This window comes from Phytophthora ramorum (assembly GCF_020800215.1).
Source record: "Phytophthora ramorum isolate Pr-102 chromosome Unknown Phyram_PR-102_s0004, whole genome shotgun sequence".
NCBI lineage: Eukaryota > Oomycota > Peronosporomycetes > Peronosporales > Peronosporaceae > Phytophthora > Phytophthora ramorum.
In genome coordinates, this window is record NW_027150650.1 from 2964274 (window position 1) to 2979505 (window position 15232).

Below are 15232 nucleotides of genomic sequence, written 5' to 3' on the forward strand. Positions count from 1 at the left end.
AATTTGCCGCTTTTTTCACCCACAGAAGTTGACTTCACGATTTTGTTTCAGTGCCTCAACCCCGACAATATTCTCAAACTTTACGGCTACTTGCTGACCGAAAAGAAGGTCGTCCTGAGCTCAGCCAACCGGCCAATCTTAACGCACGTTGCAGAGACTCTGAGAGCGTTGCTGTATCCTTTCGAGTGCCAGCAAGTCTATATACCAGTTCTTCCGTTGGTAAGTCATGCATTGAGTGAAACTAATGTATTCCCTTGGACTAAACCACCACTTCCTTGCTGTTGCTGCAGGCGTTGGTCGAGTTTATCTGCGCACCTGTTCCATTCTTCATGGGAATACGATCTGATCAACGCCTAGAACGACTGATGGCTGAAGGTGTCATCTTAGTTGACCTAGATAACAACGACATCCGGTTGCCACCAAACGAGGAGCTACCAATTCTCACTGACGTGAAGTCGAGGAAACTCCTTCATACGCTACGGAAATTGTCCATCTGGCCCGCAAGTCAGCGCACCCGGCACAACTTTGGACGCGGCCTCAATGGCAACGAGCGGCCAATGCCTACATCTTTTGAGCCTTCGCAACCTTCAGAGTCTGAAGTGGGGCAGGCTATCAATCTCTATGATGATATGACTGAGAAGTGGACCGAGATACAAACGCTCTTTTCGTCATTCGCAACGAGGTGGGTTTACTGATTTTCTGAGAGCCTCGGATGCATCTTTCGCTGATTAACATGCTATATTCTTCGCACAGACTTTTGAAAGAGGTCCGGAAACACTGTACGAAGGCGCCAGGAAGCAGTTCCAGTGAAACTGTGGTCTTTGACGAACGGAGTTTTCTAGCCATGCATCCCAGTCTTCGCGACTTCTGCACGCATTTGTTCCAAACTCAACTTTTCCAACGCTCACTTGAGACCATTGGGGCATTCTGGTGAGTGCAACGAGCAGTCAAAGTAGCATTTGATGGTTTTCATCGTCTAACATGAACTACAGTGATGCTTCCAGTACGACAGAGCCTGAACAGTATTGGAAAGCTGTCCGAGCGAAAGGAATGCTGCGGAAGAATTCTGAAATAATTGAAGACACAGCCAAGTCTCAGCGTCGACGCGTGGTACAAGCACCCCTACCAGCTCGAAAAAATATGAGTTTAGTCTCTGACAAGACGGCAGGAGATGGGTTTCCAGCATTCAATGGACAGCTCTACGACGATTTACTTGAGGAGCTTAGTGATTTTGGGGAGATCGAATCTTCAGCGTCCGATATTACAGCGCAGCTGGTTCGTCCGTTGGCTTCACTATCCTCGCTGCGTTTATCACCGCAAGCGCAAACAACGGCAATTCTCACGTCGCCATCTTTTCATGACGGAGATATCGACGCGTTTCAGTTGGTGAATGCAGCAAGAAAGCGCCTAGAAGGTCGGCGCGCCAGCGAGATTGGTGAATAGGCAAGTGGATGTTCGCTCGTCATCGGAGCTTTAGGAATACGCGCTGGTGTAGTTACTACTCCTGTTTGCTCCAACGAGTGACAACCCATTCAAAGATCACCCTGAATACGAATGGTAGCGTGCTTGTCGGCGGGGCTTCTTGACAGCTCGGAAAGCCTTCAATTTATATCTGAACATGGTAAAAAGAAATTCTCTTCGAACCGATGATGAATACTAATAGCAACGTGTCATCGACCTGGTTCAAGTGCTGCACTAAAATTTATCACCTGAGCACGCATGTTTTATTATTTCTGTGTGTGGGGTCTTCTGAAAAGACTGAACCAACGTCTTGAGCCTTACCACGGTAAGCAGCAACATTGCTATGTTATTTTGTGGGAAGTGAGCACCTATAGCTAACGATTTGTTGTGAATGGAACATGGAGTTCCACAATAATCACTTTCGGCAGCACCGGTTTGTCGTGCAGACATACTGCTTCAATAACGTCGAGTTTCAGCGCCATTCCACCATGGTTCGATCTCGTAAAACTGTGCGTTGAGTACAACAACACACTAAGTATCCTGTTTGTCCAAATTTCAAGACAGATACAGCTATGATAGCATTGAAAATTGTCAAATTAAAAAAAAAAATCGCCACAAGAAGCACATGAAGCAGAGCATACTACATGAGTTGAAGAGTGACTGAGCATCTTAAATAAATGCGTAGCGTGTACTTCAAAGTAGTTGCCAGGGGACGAGAAGTTTGCACTTTACTTTTCTAATAAGTCATCCAACGTTATCATTACGATATATCGAATGACTTGAAATCCCAAGTAAGTTCGTCATTCGTTAATTTGCACCTTCAGCTCAAACCTAAAGCGTTCGAGGCCCATGCCGATCACCATAGAAACCGCGCTCCGTGGCGCATGCAAGAACGGCGAGCTCGCCACCCGAAGTTACAAAGTCATTTTGCCGAGTTCCTTCGACGTCTCGTGAGAGGAGACCACGGCGCTGCCGAGCCAGAGGCCGAGAACAACGAGAGCGAGGGACTCATCCTGGATGAACTGGTCGGACGTGGTGATCCTACTGGACCCCGCTGATGGCTTGCATCAAGGGAAGACGCCTTGGAGTGATGAAGTTGCTGCTCGGGAGAGGAGCGAGTGTTGACAGGACGTTGCCCAATGGAGCGGGAGCCCTCTACATGACTTGTGAGATTGGGGACCTCGAAATGGGGAAGATTCTCATCGAGCACGGAGAATCCATCGAGGCGGTCGACAATGAGCACTGGGCTTCTCCCTGTGTGCTACATTCAGAAACAACGCAGCTATGGCGAAGATGCTCGTGGACTAGGCAGCACGTGTCGACAGGCAGATTCCAGGGGACGGAGCCACGGCTCTCTATCTCGCAAGTGAGGATGGGGCCCTGGAATCGGTTCGAGTGTTGCTCGATCATGGGGTTTTCGTGAATTTGGCGAACGTGGAGGGGTTCACTCCACTGATGATTGCACAGATGAAGGGCCACACAGGCGTGATTTCACTACTGAGTGCGCGTGGAGGGAAGGCATCCAGTCCGATTTGGGAGTACGTATCGTAGTTGTGGAGACAAGGAAGACTAGCATCACCCGTGGTTGGTGGTGCAACTGTGGTAAACGGGCAAGCTTTCACAGCAAGTGTTTGCTTATTTTGTCGGCATTGGCGGCAGTAGCTCGTCAAATGGTTCGTCGTGAACTTTTTAATGAGTGTTTTAGCTTCGAAAATTGTATTTATCGGAGTCGTACTTGGGCAAAGTTGCTGTGCTTGTTGTGGTCGTTTAGCAACTCACGATCTACTCGTTCGCATTCTTTATCTGCTTGGGAGCAGACGCAGAACGCTGTTAATTATGTTCTTGGAATATGCTGTGCTCCCAGCCTTTGAGCCTAGACGTCGAGCATTATGCCTCGATGGTCATTACTCCACCGATGTCGCACTAGTAGTTGAACGCAGAAAACGGTAGCTTAAAAGAACGGTGCTGACAACACGATTGAAATCATGTTGTACTAAATCCAAACCGAGCCAAAGTGAGCTGTGCAATTAGAACCTTGGCGACTAAGCTTGTCAAGTAGAATCTACAGTTACAATTCACCACGAAGCAAAGTCAAAGTACCAGGCGAGGCGCTCAGCACTGAGAAAACTCTAACACCTTGCTCGCAGTACTTTACTGCGTCTTCTTGTTCTCCTCGAATGCCTCCTTCTCGTACTTCTCAATTTTGCCCTTAAATAGCGTCGGCAGCAGGGCCACAAACTGCAGCAAGAAGAGCACGGCAAAGTTGACGGCGTTGCTGCCGCCTGAAGCACCAGCGGCACTGTTGAGCGTCGCACCCGTCGAAATGTGGAGGAAGTTGGCCGGGACCAGTCCAATCAGCGTGGCCAGGAAAAAGTACTTGAAAGGAACTCCCACCAGCGGGCACGCGATATTGACGAACCAATTGGGTAGCAGCGGCGTGATCCGCAGGAACAGCAAGTAATAGAACAGGTTCCCCTGGTTCTGAGCAATCTAACCAGCAAAAAAAATACAAACATGGGTCAACTCCATCCTCCAGCTGAAATGAGACCTCAAGAATACCCACTTTCTCCTTGAAGCGGCCGATCATGCCGGATAAGAGCCGACTAAAGACCCCGCGACCCAAAAAATAGGACAACATGAAGCACAGCGAGGCGCCCGTGGTGGCACAAAATGCCACCAAAATCTGGGCTTGCAGAAATGGGTACATGGCACCCGATAGGATGCTCAGTACAATGGGTCCGGGAATGGCGAAAGTCTGCAGCACGATGTAAACGATGCAGAAGCTGCTGAGCACGAAGCCAGCGTGGTGCTGGCGGTACTGGCTGGCGCACTGCCACAGGCCCTGGACAGTACCCATTTTGTCATTGCGCCCATTAAGCCAAGTGGGTAACACGCCCTGGATTACGTAAGTGACGGAAATGGGTTCGCACTCAGAACTGCCCATTTTTGGCAGGTTAGTTTTGGCAGATTAGGTCAACATCGCCAAGACGTACAATTCGGCCTCGGGCGCAGACTGGAAGAACAGGTAGACGCCCGTGACGGCGCTGAGCACCAGCAGCAAGAGCAACCCCACGTGCGAGCGCGACTGGGTCTCCATGGTATTGAGGGGGCGCTGTTGAAAATGTCTGACGTAGCGTCAATTGGGCACTAAGTGAGGGATCAAATGTCACTATTGATTTTGGTAGCCGCTAAATAAACAAATTCTTGTGGCGAGCTTCTTGAAAACCTCCTATGCTTCTTCTGAAAACTCTAATAGCAATGCTGTGAGGGGAAAGTCTCTTGAGTGTGCTGAATCTAGAATCGCGGCCCATTTGGCTTCATTTTCTGGGACGATCTTGATAGCTCGAGCCTCAGGTGCTGCCTGGAGGTGCGTGTTATAACTGCAGAAGGGCGTCCTCGATTCAAGGGTTAGACCATTGTGACTGCCTGCATATACCTTGCTGCGTCAGGATACACTGTTCGTGCTTACTTTTCCAGCGTTGGTGTGTCTAACTCTGTTGCTGCGATGGCATTTCTGCCATTAGAGTGGCGATGTTATTTTCCAGGTATTGCTACATAACCACAAGAGAGACTGTGTGAGCTCGAGTTGCGGTCTACCGAGTGAAGCCTACATCGTACCATGTCCTTCACGCGCCCAAGCAACTCCGACTCCAGACATCCGAGCTGTAGGTTTTCAACTGATTTAGTATCCAATCCATCCACTAACTTGCAAACGCAAGTTGAACAATGAGGGAGGCTCACCAGATCTGAGAGATATCGACACATCATTGGATCGGGCTCAGTAGGGTCATCGAAAGTAGTCGCTTCGTTCGTCTTCATCTGTCGGGTGACGGCAACTCGAGACTTCGAGGCCCGATGCATCTCTTTTTGCGACTTTGGCTTTGATTTGGCTGGCACAACATCGACGCTCTCAAGGCATTCTTCAAGTTTGGCGAGCGTGAACATTGCTCTTGCAGTGCTGCGGAAAGCATGTCTTTCGGCCGTATAATAGACGGAGTTAGATGCCTTATGATATGGTTCGAGTAATGCAAACCTACCGAACATTTTGCATTAGGGGCTCCATGGTGTCAAGTTCTATATCATCAGCCGGGCACACGACCACGTCTTGGTCTTCAGGAATCCTACTTGTGGGGGATTCACCGACTCGTGAGTTTCCACCAACTCCAGCTTCGTCTGTATCGTTCGAAGATAGGTCGATATAAGCCTCGGGCGAGGTTTTCATCGAACTCTAATGGGTTCTTGAGTTAAGCACATTATTTTGATGATCAAGGATGCACACTAACGTACGTACCGAGTACTTAGGGATGAGGTTCGTGTTGGTAGCGTTGGTCTGCGACTGCGACTGATATAAAACCTCCTGGCGCCGCTCAAAGCCGTGGTAGGAGCGGACAGCATCCGGGCACGTACGGTGCACGTAGTCGTGTATCCAGTGCAAAAACTCAAAGTGCTCTTGAAAGATGCCCTGTAACAGTTTTCGGGTGGGGATCTCCTACACGACGACAGTCTACGAGGTTGGCCCCTGTACGCATTTCTCTCTGCATCTTGAAAGCACGCACCTTTTTGATGTCACAGAGGTGGAAAGTGCGCCGAAGCACTCTAATATTGCGCTCAAACTCCATTTCAGTTCGAGCATGGAAATTCAGCTGCTGCAGGTTGACTTTGCCTGGATACAAGGCATCGAAAATTTGGCAGTAAGCGATGCCATCTGCGAGATGTTCGATCTACACTTTCACAGCATACAGTTCCGATTATCACCCCGAGCGTGCCTGGTCCCCACAACGATAGAGTTGGTGCTTCGCCCTACCTTGGTGTAATCTGTCTCGAGGAACTCATTGAGCCATGCAAGCAACTCCAAGCGGCCAATACCTCGCCACTTCAGCTTCCGAAGACTCATCTCGGGCGACACAAGCGTAATTGTGCATACCCTGCATCAGCAACGGTCTGCTATTTCCATCGGTTTGTTGACATCTTGATCGCATCTCAACCGCTTGGTCAGCCGCACGCATTGAAGAACCCTACGCACAAATTCCACTGACACAACGCTGAACTCCAGCAATAATAAGCTAGGTAACAAGCTGGAAGAAAACCGGGGGTACTCTCCTGTTTGTATGTTGTAAATTGATACTACTACGCTGTTAGACGTCACCAAAGCCTGCAGCACAGCTCGTGTTTAACTTGTAAGGTAGTCAGGAATATCAATCAGGATAACACCCCTGAGGAGAGCATCAGTTTTTACTGATGTATATTGGAGTCACTTAGTGTTTTCTAACGGCGTCCCATGTCCGTTCTAACTACCGTCCTCGAGACGATATCTAGCTTTCCCTCCAAAAGCCCAAGATCACGCTTTACCGTATCGTGCCGACAGCCAAATTGGCAGGCCGCCACAACAGCCTCACTTTATGGTGAGGAGTGCGAGAAGACCACCGACACCTAAAATGAGCAAGGCACCACAGAGATAAAAGAGCCCAGTAGGTTCATAATAACCCTGTTTTTTGCCCTTCGTCATAACCGTTTTCAGCTTGTTGAAGTTGGCTTCAGTGGCAGGAGCCTTCTGCAAAGCCTCGACCGCCTTTGGATTTTTCTGCAAACTCTTGAGTGTGTTGAGAACCTTCGGCTGGCTCTTCAAAGGCTCGACAATTTTCATGACCTCCGAATTCTTCTGCAAGCTGTTGACAAGTTTAGGATCCTTCTGCAATGCGCCAGCCTTGTTGGCGAGTCCGCCACTCTTCTGGAATAGGCTCTTAAGATTGCTGAATCCTGGAATTTTGAACGCCCTCTCTTCATCCCCCGTATTGATGTCTTCAGCCCCTTCATTTCTTGTTTGATTGCCTTGTAGACCGCGATGCACTCTCAAAACCGGGCGGATTGAATTGGTCTCCTCAACTGTACTTTCAGCATGAGTGAGGCTGTTGGAGAAATTAATGACCAGGAGCAACACCAAGAAAAAGCGAAGCTTCATTTGAGGTTTCTGTTTCTGAGTTAGGTCTTGTTGATTCGAGGCGAATTGCGAACTGAACGCCAAGTTTATCCTAGCATTTGTAGATGATATGCCGCCGCCGACAAGTACGAGAGATGCGCACAATCACTAGACCGCATAATCATTGCGGCCGAAGTAGGTGAAAAAGGAAAATATGTTGATTGGCAAGCTCGAGGACTCCTTGTTTTGTTTCATGCGTAATCTGCGTGGATAAAGTCCAACTTGCCTTTGAGCGGGGTATAACACTGTGGGCTTCTCAAAACCAGGCATTGTAGTACATCAGCCAGAATGCTAAAATCTGTCATATCTCGTTGGCAGTGTACATGTACCTTGCCAAGCTTTGTATGTGCTTGGCTGCTCTGTTTGCGTTTCGTGAAAGTGATTGCGGGCTAAGTGTAGTCGTGTCGTTGACTAATCGAAGCTGAACCAAGACCGCATCATACTGCGAACGAGTCATCAGCTCATAATTGATTGCAGTACCTTTACAGTGTACGGCATGTCCGATACGTCCATGTGGGCGAACGACTTACGCTGTGTCGGGTCAGCCGATATTTTGTACGGTTATATTGGTATCTGCTCTAATTGAACCACAGTATACAATCAATCTAGAATACCCATGGAATTCGGGGGCTGCTACAAATATTCAAGGCGCCCGCCCGCTACTTTCTGTTTTTGATAGCAGCCATTCCTACGTTTATGCAGTCCATTGCAACGGCATAGCGCAAACATGCACACTCCTGGTATTGCGGCTAGAGAGGATCCTTGCTCTCAATTTCCCAAGGGTTTCCTCAATTCGCGAGCTTAGCCAGGTGGAACGATACCGATGTTCACAGAAAATGTAAAGTGAGTCTCCATGCACAAATGCCTTTAACATGTCGATGTCAAGATACTCTGCTTGAAGCTGTCTATGCATCGACACCTCAAAAGGCCTAGTGTTGCTCCATACCATCCTATTTCCCTATTGATCTGGAGAACAATTTGCAGAGATACCGAAGTCAGCTCCTCGTCCGGGTTATAATTCCTCAGATATCGTCGAATATTGAGCGACGCCAATTGACAACTTCATTAATCAGATCTGCATTCATGTTCGCTAATACTGCGTATCAATTACTTGTGTTGCCACTTTGAATCAAGGTTTCATACATTTACGCCCTCGGGTCATGAATACGTGCATGCCTGACTCATGAAGGTGTTCATAAATGCAGGAACAGAATGTCGAACACCAATATAAAATCGTGACAAAGTTTACTTAGCTATCGTAATTCACTCAGGTTGCATTCATAAACCAGCTCGTTTTCTCTGTCTGCACACCACGCGCTGGAAGTAATTGCGAGTGGCTGAGCTTCTCGGTCGGCAAACAAATTGCCCGGACGATCTCCGTTTCTCTTTTTCACGATGGGCGGCATGTGGACACAAGTGCTGCCCATCAGTAGAAGGGTTTGTTTCTATATGTTCAGCGTCATGGCGATGCATCGCTAAGGAAACTGCGGCATTTGGGGTTGGAGCCTCCAACTTGGAGGTCATCTTGATCGGTTTTGCGCATTGTATGTGGCCCATGCTGCCTCATGATAACGATAGCTTTTGATACTATGGCAGCGGTCGTGTCGATCAAAAATGAAGTTGGTAAAGTGTCATTTCGTCATTCATAGCGGTTTAGCTATTCACAAGCGAGGGGATGCGCTACACTAAATTGGCGGTAGTCGTCGGCTCTGTGTGCTTGTTATACAGAATAATACTCGCGAAGAGCCGCTGGAAGGCTTAAATCGCGCCGTACCCGGCAGATTTCGCTTGGTCGTTAACTAGGAAGATCTCAGCTTCGTCTGATGTGCTGCTGGAAGCACTCTCCACTTTGCGCCTTCTTCTGTCACCGGACCCACTGCAGTGCGTCATGAACATGACCGTGCACAACCCGACAAGCGCTGCGAGTGACGGAAGGATGCAGTACACTTGGCGCAGAAACTCGCCGTCTTCGTCTGGCAAGTCCTGCAGCTTCTGGCGCTCGTTCTGGATAAAGAGGATGGCGATGCCGTTCGAGATCTTGTCCGTAAAGCTCATGGCCCCGTACACGAACGCGCCGCTTTCGACATTGTTACCAACGAGGTCTCCAGTCAGACACACGGAGGTGACCATGATGATGGAGTTGCCCATACCCAAAATGACCGAGAACGGGTAGACCCAATTGGCCGTGGCCGGGGTGAGGAAAAACGACAGCGCAAGGGCGATCACAATCAATCCTGCTCCCAAGGCAAAGGAGCCCGTTCGCCCCAGACTCTCGTTTAAGTAACGCAGGAAGAACGTGGCCAAGAATCCCGCGAGATACACGAGCAACGGCACAATGGCAATGGACGTGGCGGACATGTCGAGCGTCACAATGAGGTAGAACGAGATGAAGACCTGCGTCACGTTCACCACGAGTCGCGTGCACATGTACACGAGTCCGACCTCGTAGAACATGCCGATACCAAACCACGAGCTCCATGTCATGTGCTCAGACGCCGCCCCCACGACTTCCACGGCCGGGACAGCCATCTCTCGATCACACGGGAATGCTCCAGGTCCTCTCTCGCCGAGGTCCGCCACCACGGGACTCTGCGCCAGAATTTCTCCTGCATTTTTCTCTTCTTCTTTCTCCACCGTCAACTTCTCAGGCGTTCCAGCCAAGAAAACCACGGTACAAATTCCCCCCACCAGCAGCGAAGTGTAGGCCAGTAACGTGAATTTCTCTGCATCCGGAACTCCCAACGGCGCGACGACCCTCAAAAGCACCAAAAAGACACAAAAGACCAACACGTTGGATAAAATCGTGAAGGCGTAGCGTGTGCTGTTCAACACGCAGCGGATGTTGTCGTCATGAGAGAGCTCTGGAACCATGGCCATATGGGAGACCTGGACCGTGGCCCAGCCCACGTTGAAGATGCTGGCAGCTGCGCTGTAGTAGACGAGCAGCACCATGCGACTGGGAGCGTCGGAGAACCAGCGAGGCGCGCAGGCTGCGAAGACGAAGAAGAAGCACAAGACGACGAGTAGCGAGCCAATAGTCAGCCACGTCTTGCGGCGCCCCAGGCCCAGCAGCGGCAGCCCCGAGCTCTTGTCGGATAGGACGCCCACTAAGGGCGTCGCGAGTCCGTCGGCGATCTGACCGCAGAACATGACGACGGCCGAGTCCACGGGGGACATTTGCACGGCGTGGCGCAGGAACACGAGCAGGTAGGAGAACCACGTGGACGCGCACATGTCGTTGAGTACGTGGCCCACGCCGTAGCTCAGGAAGCGCAGCGGCGTCCACTTGATGGGGTCCATGGCGAGATGCGGAATGGCGAGGAGAATGCGGAGTGACGTGTGGACGCGAAGGAGGTTCCGGTGGTGGAAGTGGGAGCGACGGGACTATTGATAGCGAACGAGGCTCTGCTTGATGACGTGCAACGGATTGAACGCGAGTGTGTGGCGTAGCGGTGGGATGATAGATGATAGATGGAAAGTGGAGAGTGTTCAGTGTGTGGACGATGCAGTGAATGACTGGGGTTGTGTTATGCGATGCACCTGTTATACTTTATTTTAATGCGTACGCAGGGTAACATGGTATTAGTTGATGCAATTTATTCAGGCCGGATTGAGAGTCGGAGGAATTGGCGGTGGAGCACGTTCTTGTGGGTTGATTGTACTGGCATCCCAACACGATGCTGGGATGCGGGTCACATCACGCAATGCGATTACTACAAGTTCATGTGCCTTGTGGCCCGAGGTCCTGGGGCAGGCAACCAGCAATGTTGAGTTGGGCCGTTACGACGGAACAAGCCAAACAGTAAATACCTGGGTGTCGGTATGCTGAGTTTTCTCAAATCTACGGGTGTCTGTGGCTCTTACTTGTTCTATGGACGTTAAACTTCAATAAGGGATATCATTTTAGATACCGGAAGAGAAACAAGACGCTTACACAAAAGAAGATTAAACAAATGGCATCAGTCAAGCTGTTCACGCTTTGAAACGGATGGTACAATAAGCTCACAGAAAACTGTGCAAATACACGCCATTTGTGCAACACAGCTTGCAGCTCTGTTGTGATCGGTTAATAATGATATAAGCCATTTAACAGTAGGAATGTGAAGTAATCATGAAACCGCGTAATAGGAGTGCATCGTGAAGTGCCCATGGAGACGAGTGTGGAGTTCTGTGTAGACCTGACTGGCTTGCGAAATGCTATTCAATTGCTTGCTTCTCAGAGAGTTATGCAAATCTTACAACTCTACCGCGCAAATGCGAAACGTGCACAAACTTCTACCCGCCAGCAAAGCTTCATGACAACTAGTGCTGTACATGCTGTCTACAATGCGGCCAGGTTGTCTCTACTAGGAGACAAAATTACTCGCCCTCCGTCGTGGCACAACTGCTAAGTCCGCCAACTGCATCAACCACTGCTGGTGGAGCAGGCTTGTAGCCGTAGCCCATCGAGGCACTGCCACAGATCTATTTGCCACTACTACATGTACCTAAACACAGCGCCACGCAAATCCTAGAATGCATACGGTTTGCCTCGACTCCATTAGAGAAAAACCCTCAGCTGGCCTTCAAAGTCTGTACAACTAAGATGGTCTGAACGACTTCCTCTAGCATGTGTGCGCAGACGTATCAGTACGTGTCGCCGTCTCGCACGGCATACACGCCATGAAGCTAACTTATACCAACCTGGCGTGGCAATGCGTTGTCATGCTTCTCACTGCACGTTGTATCCTTTGCAATCTCTCTTTGATTGTATCTTAGTCTGCATCCTGAGCGATGACAGCTATCGGAAGCTCATCTGAGTGGTTATTTTGTGACAGACAAAATGAGCGCGCCTGTTATCTCAACGATCAAGAGAAAGCATATTTATATTAAAAAAATGGAGATCTAAGTTGAGTTCTTCTGTTGTGCACGTAAACCTATTAATTGTAGCAAGCTCGGTTGGATTCAAGAATGGGATTGAGCACCTCAGCCGCAAAGCATACTTCCCAAATAGAAAACAGAAGATGCTTGGCTGGTCGACACCTCTCGCACAAATCCAGGTGAGCACAGATGCCACTTGCACCAACAGCGAAGTGATGTTTACTGGTTTGCCCCTTATCGCCGCCCCAGCAAAGCTACTGTTTGTTCTGAATCGACATGTAGTTTCGAAACTTTTTTGTTTGTATTAAATACCCGAGATTCCAACACCCCCCTTCAAATACATTGCTCTCTGTGTTTGAATTACCGTACCATGACGATGATGCAGTGCGCGTCCTTGGCGATCTGTGGTGAAACTTGGTCGCTTTACTTGATTGTTTGAGTCCGGAAGCGATCGTAATGCCCACACTAAGAGGCTTTCGACCACTGATAACTGGGGCTACTCAGATGCTCAGTTAAGACTGTCCACCACACCGGTTATCGCTACGTTTAAGCGCATCGACACGTCGACTAGTACCTGACCATGTCTAAAGTTTGTCCAGTGCGCGGCACACCGGACACAATTCACGCCAGGATTAAGCTGTTCTATCCTTACCACCCAGCGCAGTGACCGTCTTGAATCAGCCACAGCTCGTTTCCGCCGCAGAAATCAAGGAAAGTGAAACGAATCCCGACAGTGGTGCCCACTTCACCGGAACTATCGTACGGTAGGTATCAGAAAGACCCAATTCCTCGCTACCTTTCCGTCCACTTTACATTGCGAACGCTTTGCTGGACTCCAGATGTGTGCGACGAGGCATGATGTGTGCAATTGTCGAGGTATCATCAATTGTCAGCGGCATTTTGTTCTGTATGTTTGACTGACGCAAGCAAACTTTCTCCTGCATGAATACTTCATCATCCTGCACAACGAGGGCGTTGCTAATCTACGAAGGTCTGTTGGCTTCAAGCTGCTGGCGTCAGACCAACGTGCGTTCCGATGCAAGGAAACTCCCTGACCACCATTTGTCGCTCCATCCAGGCTGGATGATCCAGCACTGCGCCTATATCACAATTGCCAGCAGGGCTCTTCCAACGTTCTTGCTACAGAGAGACCGTGCTTGACTGAGTTAACACCTCGCTACCTGAGCACCATCCGTGACTTAGAGCCCCTTCGAACACACATGTTACTTTTGGCAACACTATGTACCAGCAACATGTGCCTCAACGGGGGCGACAAAATCAAGTGCACGATATGCGTGTACCCTGGCAAGCCCTGTGGTAACTCTCGAGCCATGAAGTCGAATAAGGCAAACTAACAACCAGCATTGACTCGAGTGTAAACGCTAGGTCCGTCAAGGGCAGCAACACCCTTTTTAATTTCAAAAAGATTAACCCTTTCAACCCTGTAGTACCTCTCGAAACCCGAATGTACAAATCTGGTAATGAGTGGGGTCGCATTGCACGAAGAATTGGAATTGGTTCCGACGATAAGATGCTGCTTGGTCTCAGCTTCAAATCCGAGAACGACTTTGTTACGGTGGAAAGGAGGAAGCATTAAGGTCAGCCCCAGGAAATCGACCTTGATGGTGAAAGCAAGATCTTAGTCTGACACTTCAACCCAAGTTCAGCTGGCACGACGACTCGATGCTACTGAGCCTCTAGTTTCATCCTTCCAGATGCGGAGACTGTGCATTAGTGTTCTATATCGTCAAGTGATAGCCGTGTATCATCTGCCCGCAGATCATCCTCACCAAAAGCGATCACTGTTTGCACCTACAGGGTATGAGCTGCATTCTCTTTCGCGCGCTAGCGATGGCCCATTCACCATTTGGCCGTCTCGCGCTCACATCAACTACGACTACGATAAGCAGCTTTTGATCGAGCGCCAGCATGGATCAACAAGTCAAGCCAATTCATAACTCCGACGAAAAGCCGACTTGCCTATACCCGAGTAAGCCATGCAGTAATCCTCGCGGCGTAAAGCGGAACGGTGAATTGCACAACTTTTGCGACTTTCATCGAGACAAAGCCAACTTTAACCAACGTCGACTTGAGCACAAACGTAAATACCAGCATGAAGCAGCTCCTCGGGCTACTTCACCACCACTGGATAATGTCCATGAACTTCCTGCTCTGTTGCCGTCACCACATGCACTTGGCAACGAACACGCGGTGCCGTACCACGCGACAGTCATGGAACCGGATGACATCTATATTCTCCAAGAACTACTGAAGGGCGAGAGCCCTCCGACTGATTATACTGGTGTTGAACGCCAGCCCTACGGCGAATACGAAGAATAGCTGCCTGTAGATTGTCTTGAGACACCAACAATGACCCAGTGGAGCAAATTAAGCACGTAAAATTGTGTATTCGATTGTACTACGGCAGTCTGTAAAAAGTGAGCAAAATGGAAATGCTTATTCACATATATATATATATATATATATATATATATATTTTAGCGAAATGCGCGTCAGAAGTATGGCAAATGTCTTGATATTGTCTGCTATGCTTCATTCCCACCAGGTATTTTACAACAAGAAACAAATACAAACATTCAACACGTTCATTTGTCAAAATCCTTGTCCATTTTGTAACGAACACTATTGGTATGTTTGACTTCTTGCCTGCCTGGTTTTGCTGTGCCCCTCAAATTGACATCCGGCTGTCGGTGCTGCTGTCGGTAAAGTCTTGCATCTTAGTGCTCGTTCCTGCGTTGACAGGAGATAATTCAATATCCGCCTGCGAAAGGAACTCATCCAGCACATCCAACTCCAAGTCGGAGGCCCCCGTATTCGACAAATCGGGCAGTGACAGTCTTTGTGCGCCAAAGTCTTCGTCTTGATTGGGCCAACCTCTCGCTGATGCTGCCTCGCTGTTTCTCGTTCGACGAC

General features: G+C 49.3%; 2 protein-coding genes across 2 annotated transcripts; both read right to left on the reverse strand.

Annotated features, from left to right (window-relative positions):
* Nucleotides 1-3612: 3612 nt before the first annotated feature.
* Nucleotides 3613-4558, reverse strand: KRP23_5392 (Transmembrane protein 41B; the record flags this gene model as incomplete). Its single annotated transcript, XM_067890451.1, has 3 exons — nucleotides 3613-3951; nucleotides 4025-4397; nucleotides 4455-4558. 3 exons carry the CDS (start codon nucleotides 4556-4558, stop codon nucleotides 3613-3615), a joined length of 816 nt encoding a protein of 271 aa, XP_067746998.1.
* Nucleotides 4559-9196: 4638 nt separating this feature from the next.
* On the reverse strand, nucleotides 9197-10738 carry KRP23_5393 (Major facilitator superfamily domain-containing protein 12; the record flags this gene model as incomplete). The annotated part of the gene is made up of 1 exon (XM_067890452.1): nucleotides 9197-10738. One exon carries the CDS (start codon nucleotides 10736-10738, stop codon nucleotides 9197-9199), a length of 1542 nt encoding a protein of 513 aa, XP_067746999.1.
* Nucleotides 10739-15232: the final 4494 nt, after the last annotated feature.